Below are 20,692 nucleotides of genomic sequence, written 5' to 3'. Positions count from 1 at the left end.
AAGAAGTGGGACGCCCACTACCAATCCGGACAATGGGTACACAGCAGGGCCGGGGCCGCGCTTGGAGGATGAGTTCTAGGGCTAACAACCTCCTGGACCGCGGGAGGGGGAGGTCGGTCCCTGCCCTCCCCTTGCCCCCCTCCCGCTGCAGCGCCCCCCCACCCCAGGTCCACATGGAGGTCAGAAGTTAAGTTGTCCCTCCTTCCTCCACCACACCTACCTTGAGGCTCCCCCGAGCCCACACTCTTCTAACCGCCGCCTCCCACTCCGAAAAGTCCCGCGCCCACAAAGCATCCTGGGAATGAGGGGGAGATGGGAAGCCCTCCTAACCCGGAAACGAAGTGGAGAGTACTGGGAGGAGTTCAAGAGGGGAGAAGGGGAAGAGGGGAGGGCGGAGGAGGATGGTAAGTTTGTCTACAGAATGAAACGCGTCCAGCGCCCGGAGGAAAGGGCGGGGCATGAGGCAGAGGGGGTGGAGCCTCCATTCGGGGTGGGTCTTGGTTTGTGGAGGAGTGACTCGAGAGGGCCGGGATTGAAGGAAACGCGACTCGGAGCGTTCTGGTCCCGCCCCCATCCCCGAGGCGGCGGCCGTGGGTTGGACGGCTGCTCAGGAGCCTCCTCCTTCTCCCTCCCACCTCCGTGCTGTGTCACGAGACCCGCCCGCCCAGCCCTTCCGCCCCCTGCCCCGGTGGACCGTCTCCGTTTTAGTCTCCGCGGGCACTGGGCTGGTGATGTGAGACCGGGCGGCGGTGGCAGCGGCGGTGGTGGCGGTGGCAGCGGTGGCAGCAGCCGGGACCATGGCCCAGGTGAGCAGACGCCGGAGCGCGCGGGCGGGCTCCGCTCCCGGCCGGGCCTCAGGTGCCTCCCGAGGCCTAAGAGCCTTCTCTGGGAAGCGGGGGACAGGAGGAGCCGGGAGCGGGGAGACCAGGGAAGGGGGCCCAGCCGGCCTCACCGGGCTCAGCTTCGGTTCGTGTATCCTTCTCCAGGTTCCCTCTCAGGAGAAATCTAAACTTGTCAGCGAGACCCGGAGGAGGTTCGAAGCCGAGTATTTGGCAGGTGGGTACCGCGAGGGGATGTCACCGTCTCTCTCCCCAACTTTCCTCGAGGGCCCGCCGGGCTCCCCCTGGAAACAGCTCTAACCCTACGGTCCCCCGCCCTCCGTGCCTCTAATCTCCTGCCTTGCTTGGACCGTCACCTGAGGAGTAGGCGTGGCGGGTTTGGGTTGCTCAGGGTAATCCTGGGATTATGCTGAGGTTGGAAGGGACCTCACGCAGTCCAAGGGTTCTTAACCTATGTTGAGTGTCATGGTCTCCTTGGGGGTCCAAAGAAATCCTATGGACCCTTAAGCCTATGTACCCCCTTGGAAATCTGATGAAGCCTGTGGACCCCTTTGGCAGGTTGATGAAGCCATTGAACCCTTTTGACATGGTAATAAAGCCTGTGGACCTTTGGGCAGTCTAATAAAGCCTATGGACCACTTTTCAGGATCATATATTTCAATGCGTTAAAAAATAAAATTATTTTTAAAATAAGAGAGATGCAAAACGAACCAATTATATTTAAATACACTTTTAAAGATAATTTTTTTTTTTAAAAATGAAGCACAAATTTAGAACCCTCTCATTTTCCCACTGAGGAAATTGAAGCCCAAAGGGTAAGCCCTGATATTCCATAGTAAATAACAAAGTCTGGTTTGGAGCTTAACTGCAAAGGCAGTGCTAATTGGACTTGATTATTCTGAGGTGCTAGTGTAGAGATTTAAAGGGAAAAAATGTGTTTGAGGGTTTTTTGTTGTTTTGAGGTTTTTTTGGATACTTTCAGCCTTCTCACTGGGGTGTGCCTGATTGAGATAAGCAGGTTGTACCAGTGCTTCGTGTTAGAATACTTGAAACTACCCTGCAAATGGTTTCTGTGCTGATAATTTCATCAGTTTACAAAAACAAAATCTGTGATGTTACAAAATAGGATGTCTCTAAATTTTATGCTCTTTGGAAGGAAAACCTGTGTTTCTGTATTGCCAATAGTGCTTACTATATAGATGCTTAGTAAGGAATACTTCTATTCCTGGGTAGCACAATTGTTATGGTAATAAGGTAGATTGACTTTTTGTGTTACTTGTATTGCATACCTTTAAAAGGACTCCAGTTATGTTTGTTTTGAAGTGTGAATGGTTATTGTATATTTGTAAGTGTCAAAAATCTTGCAGGCAGGAAATTCTCCATTTGAACTGCTTTAGCTTCCCATTTTATCTAATGGGGAAATGCTCCAAGCTATAGGAGCTTGACACTAATGTTGAGTGGTTGTGTTGTACTATTAAATACAGTTGTAGGTTAGATGCCTGCTAATGACCTAGAATAGGTGATTGAAATCTTTACAACAACCTTCATATTTCAGGAATACTTAAATTCTCAGCATTTAAGTGCTTATTCATATAGATGAGAGGGTGAATAGGTTGATATATGAGTGAAGAGTAGGAGATGTGTACAAGAGATACTATAAAGTTGGGGAAGATACATAATCATGTTATGTTCTTTCTAAAATTATTTTCACTTATTTGTCACTAAAGGATCCCCAGTACTTAATAAGTCACGGCTATAATTTACAAGTGATGCCCTGGTGAGTATGGTATGCTCTTTGGAAGGACTTACTCTACGATTCAGTAATATAGATTCATAGAATTTTAGAGCTGGAACAGTGCTTTAGATATCACCTAATCATCTAATCCAACATCATTTGGAAAATAAAGGAGTTGAACAAGATGACCCCTAAGATTCCTTCCAACTCTACTATAATCCTATGATCTAGGTCCCTGCAGATTGTGATTTAGGCTTTCCAGTAGGAAGCTTGTTTCTCTTTTCATCCAGTATGTGCAGTTAAAAATACTAATATACCTACTATAGGTAATTTCTTTTGCTTGTGCAAAGAAAGGAAAATTATAATCTCTTATATTCTTTAAGTGTGTATCTTTGAATTATTTACTGAAGTTTAGGGTTAAACAAGGTGAGCTGAGGAAAAGAACATTTTTTAAAGTATTTTTGATTCTGCCTGCTAAAACTAGATCCATCCTTAAGTTAATTATTTAGAAATTCCTAACTATCCTCAGTAACTTGCTTTGCCTTATTGCCAGTTTATGATATGTTGTTGCCTGAGTAGAGTTTCTATACAATATATATGGGTAGATGAAAGTATTTATAAGAATTAATAATAGCAAACTGAAAAACTACTTAGAATAACAAGGTACACACGGTCTTTGACTTAAAACTGGAATGTGTTCCAGATGTTTGTAAGTCCTTTTGAAAAGTTTTTCAGTAGAAACAATGATTGGGTTTTGGACTTGTCTACAGAAGCACATTTTATCATAATTAGCTAAATTCAACTACAGTATTAATAGTTGCCTAGTGTTTAATTTTTTTTTCCCCATAAGAAAAGATAGATGGCCTGTGTAGTAAGATAAACTTGAATCAGGCTAGTATGATGGTTCATGTTTGGTTTTGGAATGAAATAAGACACTAACAGTTAACAAAAGGTTTACTTGAACCAGAACATAGAAAAGATAATCAGCAATGATACAGCACTGATTTAGTTGAGCATATCTTCACTACCTTTATGTTGACCATGTAGAAAGCTGTCAAACCTGAGAGAGGAACTCCTGGGCAGCTTTTATCCTTAGGCCGCTGGAAAAGCTACATCAAGGGCCAACCAATTATATCTCTACAATTTCACTACTTTCTTAAAGAAAATTAGTTGTGCTTATGTAGGAGGGAACCTTCTGTGTGTTATTCCCATCACAGTGGCCTATCTATGTAGTACCTTGGACAAGTCACTAATTTCGTTAGGTCTGGGTTTCCTTATCTCTAAAATGAAGGGGTTGGATTGGATGACCTCTGGGTTCTTCCTAGTTCCAGATTAGTTCCCCCAACTAGGAAAACATCTTTCTCTTACCTCTGTTCTTATTTGCTCCTTAACCTTTTGTTTGTTTATTTAAAATTTGATTCCTTTTGGTTATGAACATAAGCATCAATAAACATGAATGATTCAGTATGCCAAGAGCAGAATAGATTATATATGAAACTGAACTTCTGTTAGTGTTTTTTTTTAGTAGTCTATATTAAATTTTATATAGTAACAAAAATGCCCTGAGTCACTTCCTGAGCTTCTTTCTCTTCTTTTCCATATATTTTTATTACTATTACATTAACCTTCCTTTTTTTTTCTCCTTTCCTCCCCCCTCTATATATAAGTCCTCCTTTATACTATTAAGTATAGTCAAAACAAATGAAGAGACTGGTTATGTCTAAAAATGTATTTCCTGCTCTGATCACCTGGTATCCATTTGTGTTTAGACTCCTGTTTCACTTGTTCCCTATGTTGTAATTATCAGAGCCTGATTTTCTTGGCTATAGAATGGAATGTGAAAACCAAGGAGGCTATTGCTAGAGTGCTGTCACTTTTTGTTATCAATTTCCAATTGGTCACTAGCTCATTTAGAAAATTGTTGTATTAGATGTGTTGACAGCATTATACTCATTCTGTCTTGACATGTGTTATCTATTTGATAGATATTATATTTTTTGTTTTCTCTCTTCACTTAAGATTTCCTATCTATAATTTCAGTGTGATAAGATCATTTAGATTTATTTAATTAGGAAGAATTCAATTGAATGAACACATTTTCTTAACAGCAACTTTTGGGGAAGGTTTACACAGTTGTCACTTGTAATTATTTTTAGCTATGTGCTAGACATTCAACTGAGAATAGGAGAGAGAAAGAGTGTGTGTGTGTGTGTGTGTGTGTGTGTGTGTGTGTGTGTGTGTGTGTGTGTATAGGCTAGGCAGTGTGGTATAGTAGAAAGAGTTCTGAACTGAGAGTCAAGAGAAGTGTAATACTAGTTTTGTAACCATGGGCAAGTCACTTAATTTAACTCATAGGATTGTTGTGAGGCTCAAATAAAAGATGTCTGTAAAATATTTAGCTGATGCATAGCACTTTAAAAGGTTTGCATTATAAAACTATTAATTTGAACTTGAACTAAACAGACTTTTTTTTTCCAGAGGCAGTGCTACTTGTTTCATTCTTTAGGTTTCTTTCAGCATTCTTCTCCATTTGCCTTTTATGTTAGATTATCTATTGACAGTTTTTAGCTTTACATTTAAAGAAAATTAAGATACAACTCAGTAGATAATTCCTGTATCCCTCCCCCCTTGCAAAGTATCACTAATCAAATTAAAAGTCACATTCAATTCAGCTGATATATATATTAAGCCTCTTCTATGCACAAGATGGCACTCTGCTAGGCACCATGGTATATAAAGAGCTAAATGAGGCAATCTGGTTTATATACAGAAGCATTCTGAAAACACAGTTTGTATCAATGCCACTATTTGATTTCATAGGTGAATTCACTTTTGAAACTTCAAGTATGTGGTTGGGAAAAGAGAAATTATAGAAGACATTATGATTATAATACCCTTCTTTTCTAAGCCTTACTAAGTATTTACATTCCCAATTAATTTTCTGCTTTTGTTTTCTTTTCCTCTAAAAAATATACTAGGTTTTTGCAACATTTTTATTTTAGCCCTAGTTTAAGAAATGAAATTGTAATTGGACTGTTATAGTAGGTATAATTCTGTTGTTTTGTATAAGTGGTCTCCTTGACTGTAGTTTTTCTCCTCAATCAATTCATCACATTATTTCTGAAATGACTTTCATAATACATAGATTTGACTAGGTCATCTCCATTTTTTTCAGTAACCTCATGGCCACCATAAAGTAAAACTTAAATAAATTAAATTGATATCTGTGTAGTTAATACTGCCCCCACTTATTATTTAGTCATATTGAGAACTGACTGCAAGCTATTGTCCGTTAGAAGTATTGTACGGTGTGTAGAAAAAGGCAATAACAAACTACAAAGAATTATATTTTAATGCAAATAGTTTAAAAAGGTACAGATTTAATTTAGAACATCAGAGCACTGCTAGACTTCCCCTGCCACCTCTTAAAAACAAACAAGTAAACAAAAAACTTGCCATGGAATATACTTTGTATGCAGACTGATTTGGATAGCACACGTTATGTGTTCTTAAAGCAACTGAGATTACTTGACCTAATAAAAAAAAATTATTTTTCCTAGTTTATATACTATCTTAAATAAAAAGTGCATGGACAAAGGATATCAGTAACAAAAACAGAAAGATGCCATGAACGCCAAAGTACTTATAGCAGTACTTTTTTTTGTAATTGAAAAGAACTGGAAACAAAGTAGATACCCATCAGTTGGCTAAACAAGTTTGTGGTCTATGCAAGTAATGGGGTACCCAACAGTAAGAGATAGAAAGAGAAATCCCATTTAAAGTTACTGTAGACATTATAAAGTATTTAGGAGTCTGCCTCCCGAAACAAACCCAGGAACTGTATGAACACAATTATAATACACTTTTCACACAAATAAAATCAGATCTAAATAATTAGGAAAGCATCAATTGTTCCTGGGTAGGCCAAGCAAATATAATAAAAATGGTAATTCTACCTAAATTAATTTACTTATTCAGTACCATAGTAAACTACCAAAAAATTATTTTATAGAACTAGAAAAAATAATAACAAGATTCATTTGGAAGAGCAAAAGATCCAGAATATCAAGGGAACTAATGAAAAGAAGTGCTAGAGAAGGTGGCCTAGCCATACCAGATCTTAAATTGTATCATAAAGCAGCAATCATCAAAACTACTTGGTACTGGCTAGAAAATAGAGTGGCAGATCAGTGGAATAGGTTCTACTGTTTGATAAACCCAAAGACCCCAGCTTCTGGGATAAGAACTCACTATTTGGCAAAAACTGCTGGGAAAACTGGAAAAGAATATGGAAGAAACTAGGCATGGACCAAAATCGTACACCATATACCAAAATAAAGTCAAAATGAGTACACATTTTGTGCTGATACTATAAGCAAACTGGGAGAGCACAGAGTAGTTCACCTGTCGAATTTATGGAGAACAGAAGAATTTATGACTAAACAAGACATGTAGAACATTATGAAATGCAAAATGGATGATTTTGATTACATTAAATTGAAAAGTTTTTGCAGAAACAAAGCCAATGCAACCAAGATTAGGAGGGAAACAGAAAACTGGGGGGAAAATATTACAACCATTATCTCTGATAAGGGACTCATTTTTAAAATACATAGAGAACTGAGTCAAACTTAGAAGAATACAAGTCATTCCCTAATTGATAAATGGTCAAAGCATATGAACAGGCAGTTTTCAGAGGAAGAAATTAAAGTTATCTATAGTCATAAAAAAAGGCTTTAAATCACTATTGATTAGAGAAATGCGAATCAAAACAACTCTGAGGTACCACATCACACCTTTCAGATTGGCTAACATGACAAGATAAATGTTGGTTGGAGAAGATGTAGGAAAATTGAAACATCAATACATTGTTGGTAGAGTTGTGAACTGATCCAACCATTTTAGAGAGCAATTTGGAACTATGCCCAAAGGACTATAAAAATGTGCGTACACTTTTGGCCTAGCACTTCTAGGGCTGTATCCCAAAGAGATCATAAAAATGGGACAAGGACCCACATGTACAAAAATATTTATAGCATCTCTTTTTGTGATGGCAAAGAATTGGAAATTGAGGGGATGCCCATCAATTGGGGAATGGCTGAACAAGTTGTGGTATATGAATGTAATGGAATACTATTGTGCTATAACAATGATGAGCAAGCTGACTTCAGAAAAACCTGGAAAGACTTGCATGGACTGATGCTGAGTGAAGGGAGTAGAAGTAGGAGAACATTGTACACAGTAAGAGCTACGTTGTGTGATGACTAACTTTGGTAGACGTAGCTCTTCAGCAATGCAAAGATCTAAGACTTCTCCAAAAGTCTCCTGATGGAAAATGCTATCCACATCCAAAGAAAGAACTATGGAGTTTGAATGCAGATCAAAGCATACTGTTTGCTCTTTTTTTTCTTCTCTTTTGATTTATTTCTTCTTTCTTGTGGTTCCTCCTATTGGTTCTAATTCTTCTTTACAACATGACTAATGTGAAAATATGTTTAATAGGAATATATTTGTAGAACCTATATCAGATTGCATGCTGTCTTGGGGAGGCAGGGGGAGAAAATTTAAAACTCAGAAGCTTATGGAAGTGAATGTTGAAAACTAAAAATAAAGTAATAAAACAAAAACAAAAAAAGCAAGTAATGAGGTATTTTGCATTCTAAGAAATGATGAATACAGAGTAGCATGAGAAAACCTACATGGACTGAAAAAAAGTGAAGTAAAAAGAACAGAAAAATATATTCTCAGTGACTATAGCAATTTAAATAGAAACAACAAATCAAAACTGAACGCCTTGAAATTGTGTTGACTAAACCTGACATGTGAAAAGACATCTCCTTTATCTTTTATTGTAGAGGTGAGGAATTATGAGTGTCATACTTGGTTGATAAGTTTTACTTAACTGTTTTCCCCTGCTCCCATTTCAGTCTCTTAAGGGATAATTCTCTGGCATGGGGAAGAAGGGGGAGACAGGAAATGTAGGTAATATACAGAAAACAAAATATATCAAAAATTTTAATTGTGTAAGAAGTACTTCTGTAATTCTGAATTGTTTTGCTTTATATAGCTAGACTTGTAGTTTCTTTTTTATTGAACGTGATTTAATTGAGCATAGAAGGAGACTGGCCTGTTGCAATTGGAGATTGTGTTGTTAGGGGAAAATAAGTTTGGATGGGCTATGAATAGCCAGATTATCAGAGCTTGAAAAGCCTGGTAGAAGAGTCTGAAAACAATCTCTTATGTTTCATGCCTTCACTCCTTTTGAACCTCTTCTTAAGCTTTAATGGGACCTACTTCTCTGTAATATTTCTTTGTTCTACACATTTTCCCTATTCTGGCTTAATTTTTCTCATTTCAACCATAAAAATATTATTGGCCATCTCAGTGCCACACTTCTTAGGCTTTCCATTCTCCAACTTTCTTTCTTCTTACAAGTATATTTTGGAGTGTTGCTAGAGAAAATTTTAAAGCCATACTGATGATTCCCATTGCATCTTATTTTTATACTATGTCACTGATATACTTTAATGCATTCTCTGTTGGCTTTCTATCTCATTCCTCAGAATGGCCATTCTAAACCTATTCTGTACCTAAGAGCTTCACCCTCCCCATCTCTTTCTGCAAATGATCTTGGTTCCTGCTTTAATGAGATTTCAGATACCAGATAACTTCACCTCCCTTTCTCCATATCTCAAAACTTCTCTTAACTGCATCTTTCCTTCAGGCTGATAGTAATGACGTGGCTCCCCTCCTTGCCAAATCTAAACCCTCTTGTCTCCTTTGAGACTTTACTTCAGCTACTTTCTTCCCTCATTTTTAGTGTTCCCTTCTATTTCTTTCTCTTTGCTTAGAATCATTCCTGTCTTTAAAAAACTAAAGCTTTCCCTTGACTTTATGTTCTTCAGCTAATGCCCTAAATTTCTCTCTCTTTCCTTTGACTATTCTTTCTAGAAGTTGGCACTGTTCACCTTAGTCACTTATAATCTGACTTTCCTCTCCCCTGTCCTACTGAAACAGCTAGAAGGAACACACATTTTCTAGTTACTAAAGCTAATAACCTCTTCTCAGTTCTTCTAAGAGGATCAGAAATTCAAAATTTGAAGAGATATTTAGCAATTGCTTAGTCCAGGGATTCTTACCAGGATCAGTGAGTGTAATTTAAAAAAAAAAGTTTTGATAACTGTATTTCAATATAATCTGGGCTATTATAATAGACTACTGGTTGATCTTCCTACTTTAAGTCTTTTCCCATTCTAGTCTGTCTTCCACTCAACCATAAAAATGGTCAGATCTTATCCTCCACCACCTTCCTTTTCATTAAAGTCCAGTGGCTCCCCATTAACTCCAGGATCAAATATAAAATCCTCTTTTTGGCTTTTAAAACTCTTTATAACTTGGTTCCTTTTATGCCTTTCCAGTCTTTATACACTTTCTTTCCCTCTATGTACTTCATGTTCACCAGTGATACTGACCCCCACCCCTTGCTGCTTTTTTGCACAAGATGCTGTGTCTCACCACTCTGCATTTTCATTGATTGTCTTCCATGATTAGAATCTTCTCCTTGATTCCACCTCTTGGCTTTCTTGACTTCCTTCAAGTGTCCTCTAAAATTTCAGCTTCTGAAAGAAGCCTTTCTCAGTCTTTCTAATGCATTTTTACTGGCTGTTCCCCATGCCTAGAATACTTTCCCTCCACGTGGCTTCCCTGGCTTCCTTCAAGTTCCATTTAAAATCCCAGATTTACAAGAAGACTTTCCTTATCCTCTTTAATACCAGAGCCTTCTGTCTATTGACTATCTTCAATATGTATTTGTATGTAATTGTTTTCCTGTTGTCTCCTCCATTAGATTGTGAGCTCCTTGAAAACAGAAAATGTCTTTTACCTTTCTTTATATCACCAGGCTCAAGACAATGCCTAACACATAGTAAATGCTTAATAGGTGCTTGATTGATTGCCCAAACCCAGGAGAAAAAAGCCACATAAAACAGTAAAAAAAGTTTTAGGAACTGGGATCAGGAGAACTTGTCAACTATGGCAAAAGATAAAGAGGACCAAGAAAAGATACCATTGGATCTCCACAACCTAGAACTCCATTAAATCTGGAATGGGCCTTAGGGGTAATCTATTATAAACTCTTTTACAGATGAGGAAATTAGGACCTAAAAAGGTTAAATGATAATGAAGTTGCATAGTTAGTAAAGGAGTCAGGACTGGAACTCAGGTGTCTTCATTCCAGTCTAAACTCTTCCACTATACTCTTGCTGAGGGAGAGACCATTTTGACATTTGAAATGGAACTTTTGGTATTGTAGTAGTGAACCTTACATCATTAGGGGTGTCCAAAGGTGGAAAAGGGACAAGGAGTGGGGAAGTAGGAATTAGGAGGGAAAACTTGGCCTATTTTATAGTTTTGCTTAGAGTTAACCTTACCTCTCTACTCCCTACTAACTCCTCTCCACAACTAGTTTTCTCATCATACAGACTGGAAAAGAGAAAAGTGAAAGAGGATAGAGAATTATCTTCTTTTCTCTAGAGAGCTAGTGAGAAGTTGTGTCTCACCACAGAATTGCTACAGATGGGAATGGAAAACTAGTAGAGAACTTTTGTGCTGGCTCCCCTCACCTTTCTCTCTTTTGCAGTGGGTGTGTCTTACTTTCTTCTTGTTCAGACTTCCATTTTTCAGATCTTCATGATGGTACAGAGGCAAAAGGCTATCTATAGTGGTCATTAGCCATGCTGCTGTCTGTCACTGCTTGTTTCTCTCATCTCCCTCTTGGTACTATGAAGTTTACGACCTTATCCATCTCCAGTGATTGAACAGCTAGTCTTAAGTGTATGGGGTGGGAGAGAATGAAGTCAGTATCAGGACTGACCAGACTTATTAGAATGGGAAAGAAACTTCTGGCAAAAAGGCTGAGAGTTATTGTGACTAGGACTAGCTCCACCCTTAAGAGCCTTAAAATAGCAACAAGTGTTCTAAGTTTACAAAAAATACCTTTAAACAAAACCTGAAAAGAGAGAATTTCCTGTAAGAACTATTTCCCCATCCCTGAAGGTAGAGACCCTGAGAAAATGAACACAAATTAAAATTAACATAATGAAAAAATCTGGAGTTAGAGAATTTCAGGATAAGATTCCAAAAAACAATAATTAATTCATCAATATGTACCATATTGTTGTCATTGTTCAGTCCTATCCAGCTCTTTATACCTCTCTGTAGTTTTCTTGGCAAAGATATTGGAGTGGTTTGCCATTTTCTTCTCCATTGGATTAAGGCAAAAAAAAAAAAAGATTAAGTGACTAGGAGTTTTCATTTTGGAATCTCTTTCAGGAGGTGATAAGTAAATTCTTTCAATTTATTCTCTTTTTTTTAAAACTCTGTTTTCTATTTTACCTTCTGGTTCTAGAACATCAGGGTAGTTTTCCTTGGTAATTTCTTGAAAGATAATGGCTTTCAGGTAGTCCAGTAATTCTTAAATGATCTGTCCTGGATCTATTTTCCAGGTCAGTTGTTTGTTTTTCCGAAGAGATATTTTACATTTTCTTCTATTTTTTTTTCATTCTTTTGATTTTGTGTTACTGTTTTTTCCTTAGCTTCCCATTTCCCCAATTCTGATTTTTAAGGGATTATTTTCTGAGCTTTTGTACCTCCTTTTCCATTTGTCCAATTATACTGTTAAAGGAGTTCTCTTCACTGGATTTTTGTGTCTCTTATCATTTGGCCTGTTGTTTTGTAAGATGTTATTATCTTCAGTATTTTTTTTTTGTTCTTCTTTACCAAGGTATTGACTCTTTTTTCATGATTTTCTTTCATCACTTATTTCTTTCCTCAATTTTTCCTCTGTCTCATTTGATTTTTAAAATCCTTTTTGAGCTCTTCCAGGAATTATTTTGGGGCCTGAAAACAATTCACATGTTTCTTTGAAGCTTTGAATGTAGCAATTTTGACTTTGTTGTCTTCTCAGTTTATATTTTTATGTTCTCTGTCACCATAGTAACTTTCTGTGGTCAGGTCCTTTTTTGTTGTCTGCTCATTTTGCTAACCTATTTCTTGACTTTTAACTTTATGTTAAAATTGGGCTGTGCTCCAGGGTGAAGAGGGCACTATCCCAAGCTTCAGGTTTTTTTTCTCTATCTGTTTTCAGAGCTAGTTCTTGGGGTCTGTAAGTGTGGTATCTGGTATGATCTGAGAAGAGCTGTGTTTACTATTCTCCTGGACTGTGCTCTGGTCTGTGAATGACCACAAGAACTTTCCCACCATGGAACTGTGAGCAGGGTCCCCACTCCCTGTGTCTACAAATTCTAGTATGCTAGTGTTCCACCTCACCCTGGAATTGGGACCAAATCCGTGTGTGGACAGTGCAGCAGGGTCCCATGTCCAGTGCCAGCAAAGGGACCCCTGTAATCACCTTCTGAACAGTTGTCTGACCCCTTTACTTACTGTCTGTGGGCTGAGAGTTCTGGAAACTGCTGCTAAAGATTAAGTTGCCCCTAAAGCCTGCTGATGTCTTGTGCTTTATTCTCACTCCAGCGCCATAGACTTTTCTTGCCAACCTTCAAAGTTGTCTTGGGTCAGAAAATTGTTTCACCCCTCCTTTTGTGTGTTCTGCCACTCTAGAATTTGTTTTGCAGTCTAGAATTTGAAATTGTTGGAAGGGGAATTTGGGAGAGCTCAGGCAAGTCTGCCTTTTCTCTGCTGTTTTGGCTCTTGCCCCTAAGGAAACTTCATATCTTTAGCTGTGTTTCTGGCACCAAATAGTTACTCAGTAGAACAATAACCCTACCCTAGAGTCAGAATAACTCATATTACTTCTTTAAAGAGTTTTATATGATCAGACTCCATAGAACTGAAGATTTCTATCTGAGATTTCCCCAAAGGAACTTGTATCTGTTAACATATCTCCCTTCATTTTATATGTCATCACTTCATTTATTTAATTTCCACAGTTTTCATTCTTTTTCTCCTTTTAACAACAAACATTTTAACATTGTATGTTTACATTTGCCTTGTAAATTGGTCCATTTTAAGAAACATTTAGTTGTTAGTCATTGGCATAGTTGGAGAATGAAAAATGTTTTTGTTTAATGATTAATTGAAGTTTAGCTTAATTCCTAGGGCAAGCAATTATCCCTTTTAGCAATGCAAGTAGGGAATATGTTAATGGAACTTGTCATAGTTCATTGATGAATTATCTTGTTAGATTTTGACTATATCGTTTAGGAGTAATTATGATTTTGTAAAAATATTATTTTCCTGATCATACGTCTTCAATTTAACATTAGAGAATCAGTATTCTTTGAAAGTGATCTCTATGAAAATATGAAGTTAAAGTTGTTTCTGACTTTTGAAGTAAGCAAAATAAATCTAGGTGGCAAAATAAATTTGAAGGAAAGATTTTGTATTCTTAATAACCTTAGAAGGCCACGAAAAAATATCAACAGGTGTTTTCTTTTAAATAAAGTTTTTGATTAGAAATTTAATAAGCTAGAAGTAACATTTTAAAAAACTAACATTTAGGAAATATTTGTAATGGTAATCTAATGTAGAGTAACAGTAATATAAACCTCAAATTGCCTTTGTATGTCTTAGCAGAAAAGGCTGATTCAGTTAATTAGGTTGAAGACTTTACAAGTGCTTGGAGACAGGCTGCATTAAAGAAGAGAAAGAGTAAATCAGTAAAATTGTCAAGTCACTTAAACCTTTCTGGATCTCAGTTTTCTTCGTCTATAAAATCAAGTAATACTGGTTTCTCTTCCTCACAGGGTAATTGTGAGTAAATCACTTTGTAAACTTTAAAGTGCTATATAAATGACAGTTATTGTTACATATGCTTCTTAGCCTAATCTTTCTATGCTAAAAAGTTTACTTTGGGCCAACCAATATTATTGGTAAGTTGTGATGAAACAGGAGATTGTCACTGCCAAAGGTCTCAAACTGGTACATAAGCCTTTGGCATGGCACAATAACTTATACCTTGATCTTCATAACGTTAACTAACCTAGGTGAAAGTCTTTCAGAGTGGCTTCTGGCTTTTGAAGGTTTTGTCCTAAAACTAAGTTTCTTTTGTAACTTCTCAGTTCTGTCTACTCCACATCAGTACCAGATTTTTCTGTGATGGTTGACAGTCCCTGTTTCTATTTCATCATATATTAATCACTGTTTGATGTATCTAGAGAGTAAATCACCTCTTTTCCCACTAATGTGGGATATGTTTATATGTTTAAGTTACTCTCTACTAATAGGTAGTATATTTTCTTCCTTCCCTTCTTTTTTCCTTCCTTCCTTCTCTCTTTATTTCTTTCTTTTTCCTTTCTTTCTTAGTAGTACTGTAAACATGACATTTATTTAAACACAGCAGAATTAATAGGGCTGAGAATAGGCAAAGGGAGAATAGGACAAAAGACTTAAAATTTTGTGCCTTTGGTTCGTAGCTGGAAATATAACACAAAGCATTGATTTAAATATTGCACACTGGAACTCTTAAATAGTTAGTTGGTCCTTAAGTAATCAGACACTTTGGTAAATCTAAAAATTGAAGCTGGGAGCTGTCCAGAACTTGTTTCAGGGATATGTATGTATGAAAACTCTCTTTCCAAATCACTCATGATTTTAAATGTGAGAAGTATGATTTATAGAAATATACTCTAAAAGATTGTCATCACATGACTGCAGCTTGGTATAAAATTCATTTTAAATGCTGTTTGTACCTGTGTTAATATTTATTTTAGATTGTTGTTTGATCTTTGTAGTTTTCATTTCAAAGAATTCTTGTGTTAATGTCTTAAAATCCATTGTAAAATGCTGTTCATTGATGTAGAGAGTGGAAAGGAGGAAAGAAATGGTAGCTGGCCTAAATTTGTCTGGAATGCAGAAACCTCAGTAAACTTAAGATGTAGGTGGTGCAGTAAGGTCGTGCATAAGGAACATCAGTAAGATATTATTCTGAACGCTGTCTTCACCTGAAATTGAGGGGAAAAAATCTCATTTAGGTTGTATACATCATTGTGGAACAGGAGGGAGAAAACAGGAACCCTCCCATTTCTCAGTTTGGACAACCCTTTAAGCAAAACAGCGTAAATTTACCTATGCCAGAGGACTAAGAGTACAACAACAAATTAAACTGTGCTTTATATTCCATATTAGGCATAAGTAACCTAATTGAAAGACGATATTATTTGTGCAAGTGTCTTTAGAAATGTCCTTCATACAACAAGGAAGGAGCCAACTAAAGCAAAACAGACATTCCCCAAACCTTGCCTGGTAGTCCTATAAGTTGAATTCCTATTTCCGGAGAGCATTATTATGCCTTTGTGAGAGAAGATAGCATGATATAATGGAAAGAATGTTGAACTAAAAGCCAAGGAGACATAGATTCTAGACCAGACTTTGGGACTGACTGTGTGTCATCGAGCAAGTTATTTTCCCTGTTTTTCAGTTTTCTGCTTCGTGAAGTGGGTTTTGAAAAATGGGATACCTCTAAAGTCCCTTCTCAGTCCTGAATCTATTTGTCTTGAATGAGTTTAGGATATATGAAACCTGGCCTTACACTGAGAATGTCACATTCATTGAAACTTTTTCCATTTCACAAAGTGGTACAATTTAAAAAAAATTTTTTTAAATTTTTTTCTTGATAAATCAATTTATTTTGATTTATCAAGAATAACTTCTGTAAGCTTTTGAGTTTTTAATTTTTCCCTCCCTCTCTCCCCACCTCCCTCCCCAAAATGGCACGCAATCTGATATAGTACAATTTCTTTTGAAAGCCATGTTACTGATTATTCCCACCCTCTATCCTTGTTGCTATCATCTGTTTATCTCGTTGTTTTCCTCTCTACATTGTTCTTTACCATCATCTTTGAGGATTTCATTATACATGTTGACAGTCCCTATAACCTCAAAATTACAAATTCTTCAAACTATTCAATTATCTCCTTTTTCATTTTCATTTCAACCACATACCAACATGGCCAGGTATGGAAGCATTACTATCTCACAGGTCAAGATCCTGAACTTTAAAAATCTACTCACCAACTCCAGATCTTAACATTAACTTCTAAAATAGAAATAGGGGGCGGCTAGGTGGCACAGTGGATAGAGCACTGGCCCTTGAAGTCAGGAGGACCTGAGTTCAAATGTGTCCTCAGACCAAACACTTGACACTTACTAGCTGTGTGACCCTGGCCAAGTCATTTAACCCCAATTGCTAAAAAAAAATAATAAAATAAAATAGAAATAGATGAGAATAATCAAAATGAATGCTTCTATGATTCATTTACAAAATTTAATAAAATATGTAACAGGAAAGTACAGGCATGAGTAGTCTTGACAGTAAGTTTGCTTTTGAGGACCCCATAAAAAGTGAAGAGGAGAAACATAGGCCCAAGCTGCTGTACTGGCAAAAACTGCTATGCAGTCAGGCAAAGTATAAGCCAAATATTAAGAGTACCATTAACTACTGAATTCTTATGTTCTATGATCTAGCAAAGGTATTCATTAACAAAGCGCTTTGATGAGTGCTAGTCAAAGCCACAGAATGGAAGAAATATACATTAGACGTTATCTAGGCTAACATCCTTTCCTCTGTTCACTTTACAGATGAAGAAAATAAGGCCAACTGAGTTACTGCTTGGCACAAGAAAGCATAGCCATGCATAAATTTGTAAATTGTGATATTAATAATATCTTTTGAGTACATTTAATTTTTTTCAAAACACGTTCATATATGTTATCACATTTAGTCATTATGAAAACCTTGTGAGATAGGCAAGGCGTGTATTATTTCCTTTTAGACTCGAGGAAAGGGGCCCACATTTATCTTCCCTAGTTCATACCTTTAAATGGAAGTTCTAAGACTGGAACGTTCCAACAGCTGCACTTAAGGCAGCATTGACAGTGTCAGAGACTCAATTCAAGGGAATTGACAAATACTAAAAAAAAATGTTATAAATTTTTATCTGTAACATGCACCTGTAGCTTGGAACCCCAAGAACCCCAAAGCCTTCAAGATCTTTCTTCAAGCAGGCATCAGCATACTGTGATAGAGCAGCTACTTGAAGGCCATTAGGCCTTTGTCTTTGGTCCTCCTTCATCTTTCTGTTACCCACTTTGCCTGAGTTTCCCTTTTCTGCTTGACTCCCAAAGGAGTTAGCTTTGTTACCTTGTTTCTGAAAGGTTACTATCTCATTTTCTAGTTTGTTTTTACTGTAAGTTCAATGGGGAGTTATATGTTGGAGAGTGAAGACAAAACTCTTAATAAAATTTAAAATGTAGTAAAAGGCAAATGATGCTAAATCTAAGGTTTTCCTTTTCATTCATCACGTTTACCTAGAAAAGACACACTATATAGTTCTTTCTTATGGATAATGAAGGCAGCCAGAGCTCAATTTTATTTATTATTAAAGAACTTTAGGTTTGATTTGATCTTTACAGTAGCCATGAAGAATGTACTACAAGTCTAATTATTCCCTTTTACAGATTCAAAAAAGTTAAGTAATTTGCCAGAGGTCACCTGTAACAGAGATGGGTTAAGATCAGAACTTCGCATTTGGAGTCACTATACTTTTTATCAAATTTAGAAGCTTGAGTTTCTTTTAAAGCAATCAATCAGTAGTCACAGATTTTAGTGTAGGAAGAAGAAAGCTATAGGAGAACTTAATGAATCTAAATTAAATCGTGATTGAAACTTTGACTTTCAAAAACTTTTAGTATCTCACAAGTAGTGAAAAGATTTTTACAAAAGAAATATGCAGAATCAACCTAACAAAACACTTTTAAGGCTTATATAAATATAATTACAAAATATTCTTTAAAGAAATAATGACTTATAATTAGGATATTTGTTAGTCATGGTTGGCCATGATTAGTTGAATGCCTAGATTTAGCCCAGTTCCCAAAATAAATTTAAAATAAATAGACAGCATCAATATAAATGAACACCATAAAAAAAAGAAGACAGTAACCAAATTAGGGACCTTTCACAGCTATTGCTGGGAGAGTGTACTTAGCCAAAGGAGGAATAGAAGTTATAAGGGATGATTCCTAGTGTTATAGTGGGAGAAAGGTGTATCTGGGGCTGGGGGGGGGGAAGGGAGGTGATATAAAAACAAAAGACATCAATTTAAAATGATTTGAAGGTAAAAAGAAAAAAATACTCAGCATTTAGCTTAATGAAATCGAAAGTACATTTCATTCAAGGTTTGCCTGGTAAAGTAGCCTCTTCATAGTTAGGCATAAAGGAAAAATTAAATATTCAGTTATAATGTACTAGTCTTGTTAAGAGAGAGAATACATGTCGAATAATTCAGGCTCCTCCAAAGTTGCTAATATTAAATTAAATTTAAAGTGTTATTTTTTAAAGTATCACACTTATCAGTATAATTCCACTTGAGAGGCATTATGATATAATGGGGAAGAACAAAACAAAACTGGACTTTAGGTCAAAGGAATTGGAATTCAATGCTCGTAGCTCTGATACCTTGCTATTTGTGTGACCTTGGATATGGTACGTAGCTCTTTAGGCTTTTTGATGCCTTATCTGAAGAATGAAATTGTTGGACTATATTAGCTTCATTTTCCCATCCAGCTCTAAATCTTATGAATTAAATATATGCCCCTTGAAGAATTTTATGTTTTCCACACTTAAAAAAGTTCATTATACTTTTAAATTGAATTTTCATTTGGACTTAATACAGTCATCTGTCCTCTACAAATAAACTATTAATTACACTATAACATCAGTAAATCTAATTGTACAAGATACATTTTTTTCCTATTTATGACATTAGTTGTTTTTTCTCAGATAAGTCAGATAAATATGATTCACGAGATGTGGAAAAACTACAGCAGGATGATACTTGGGTTGAAAGTTTTTTGTGTTGGCGGCATGATGTGGTAGATGAAACACTGAAGATGATTGATGAAAGTTTTCAGTGGAGGAAAGAATTTGCTGTCAATGGTAAGCTTATTCAAATGTAATTATGTTGATAATATATTGATGTTTTATATTTATTTAGCATATTTGCAAATGTTCCTTGTGTTTGTTACAAAAAGTAGAATATAAACATAAATTTCTCATTTAGACCTGGGGAAATTTCATGTAAGATATCTTAGTGGTACCAAGAATAATAAATTGCCTAGAAGGAAGCTATGAGTATTCTTAAACTTGAAAACATAAGCAAGCTTTCATTAGGTTCTCCAGCGGGCTGAAGTAAAGATATTTTATAGTTGAAGTGGTTAAAAAAAGGAAAGAGTTTGATCTGCAGCTAAGAGTCCCTGAATCAAAGAAGGATCAAAAATAAGGGAAATACCACTATCAGTAAGCTGGATCAGGTAAAAAAAAAAGTTTTCCTTATTTCTAATAATATAGCAAAAGTTATGCAAAGAAAGCAAAAATGAATTAGGCTAGGTTATATACTAGAGAACTAATGCAAGTTTATACAAGTGCTTCTTGACACAAGAATATCTAATTCATGAATCTCTAACTTATAGAGCAGATTTTTATCTTGAGCACCACAGAGCAAAAAGTATTCACTGATCCAGGTAGCTTCCACTACATTAAATAGGCACTTAATAAATACTGGTTGGCTTCTATTCCTGTTGCTGGCGATATCCTTTAAAAAAAAAAATGACTGTGGACCTCATGGCCACAGCAGAAAGGGAAAGAACAACATTTTCCTTTCTTTAGGGTTTGGGTAGTAGGAGACTTAAGATCTGAGAGTTCTGGGGCATAAGTAAAGGGTCATCAACTAAATGGAAACAGCCCCTCTAGCTTTTTCACACATGTATGTAGCCCCTAGTTTCATTAAAACCTTTTTTCCGTTTGCTTCTTCATCTTAATTCCCATAGCTGCCCTGGGTGTCTAGATAATGATGTGCTCTGAAGATTTTTACACAGAAACATTGCAAATGCTGGTTAGGTTTCCAAGTGTGGCAAGAGTAGTATCCTAACCCCACATCCCAATAAAATTAGAGTAATTTTTCCATAAAAGATACTAAGACCATTCTTAACACTTGGTTGGCCTAGACTACTGATCTCATTTCCTTGTCACCTGAGTATAAAACAGCCACTAGATGCTCCAGGCCAGCTCTCTGTGTATCTGGTCCACTCAAACAAGGGAGCA

General features: G+C 36.7%; 2 protein-coding genes across 4 annotated transcripts in view; one reads left to right on the top strand and one right to left on the bottom strand.

Annotated features, from left to right (window-relative positions):
- FANCB (FA complementation group B) overlaps nt 1-20,692 on the bottom strand; it is a 65,838-nt gene that overhangs the window by 34,456 nt on the left and 10,690 nt on the right. Inside the window, exon 1 of one of the 2 annotated variants that reach the window (XM_021007401.2) lies at nt 221-317. The exons of the other annotated variant lie outside the window; for it this stretch is intronic. The gene's annotated coding sequence lies outside the window, so the exon portion shown is untranslated. Of the gene's footprint in view, nt 1-220; nt 318-20,692 lie in introns of those variants that run through there. 2 annotated transcript variants of the gene reach the window in all.
- MOSPD2 (motile sperm domain containing 2) overlaps nt 647-20,692 on the top strand; it is a 42,019-nt gene continuing 21,973 nt past the window's right edge. For both annotated transcript variants that reach the window (XM_021007403.2, XM_021007402.2), the window contains exons 1-3: nt 647-806; nt 987-1,056; nt 19,373-19,528. In XM_021007403.2, the coding sequence (XP_020863062.1) occupies nt 798-806; nt 987-1,056; nt 19,373-19,528 (235 nt within the window). In that variant the 5' untranslated portion in view covers nt 647-797. The remainder of the gene's footprint in view (nt 807-986; nt 1,057-19,372; nt 19,529-20,692) is intronic.

The sequence above is a fragment of the Phascolarctos cinereus genome, unplaced genomic scaffold (assembly GCF_003287225.1).
Source record: "Phascolarctos cinereus isolate Bilbo 61053 unplaced genomic scaffold, phaCin_HiC Scaffold_726;HRSCAF=1367, whole genome shotgun sequence".
Taxonomy (NCBI): Eukaryota; Metazoa; Chordata; class Mammalia; order Diprotodontia; family Phascolarctidae; genus Phascolarctos; species Phascolarctos cinereus.
This window is presented reverse-complemented; position numbering and strand designations above follow the sequence as displayed.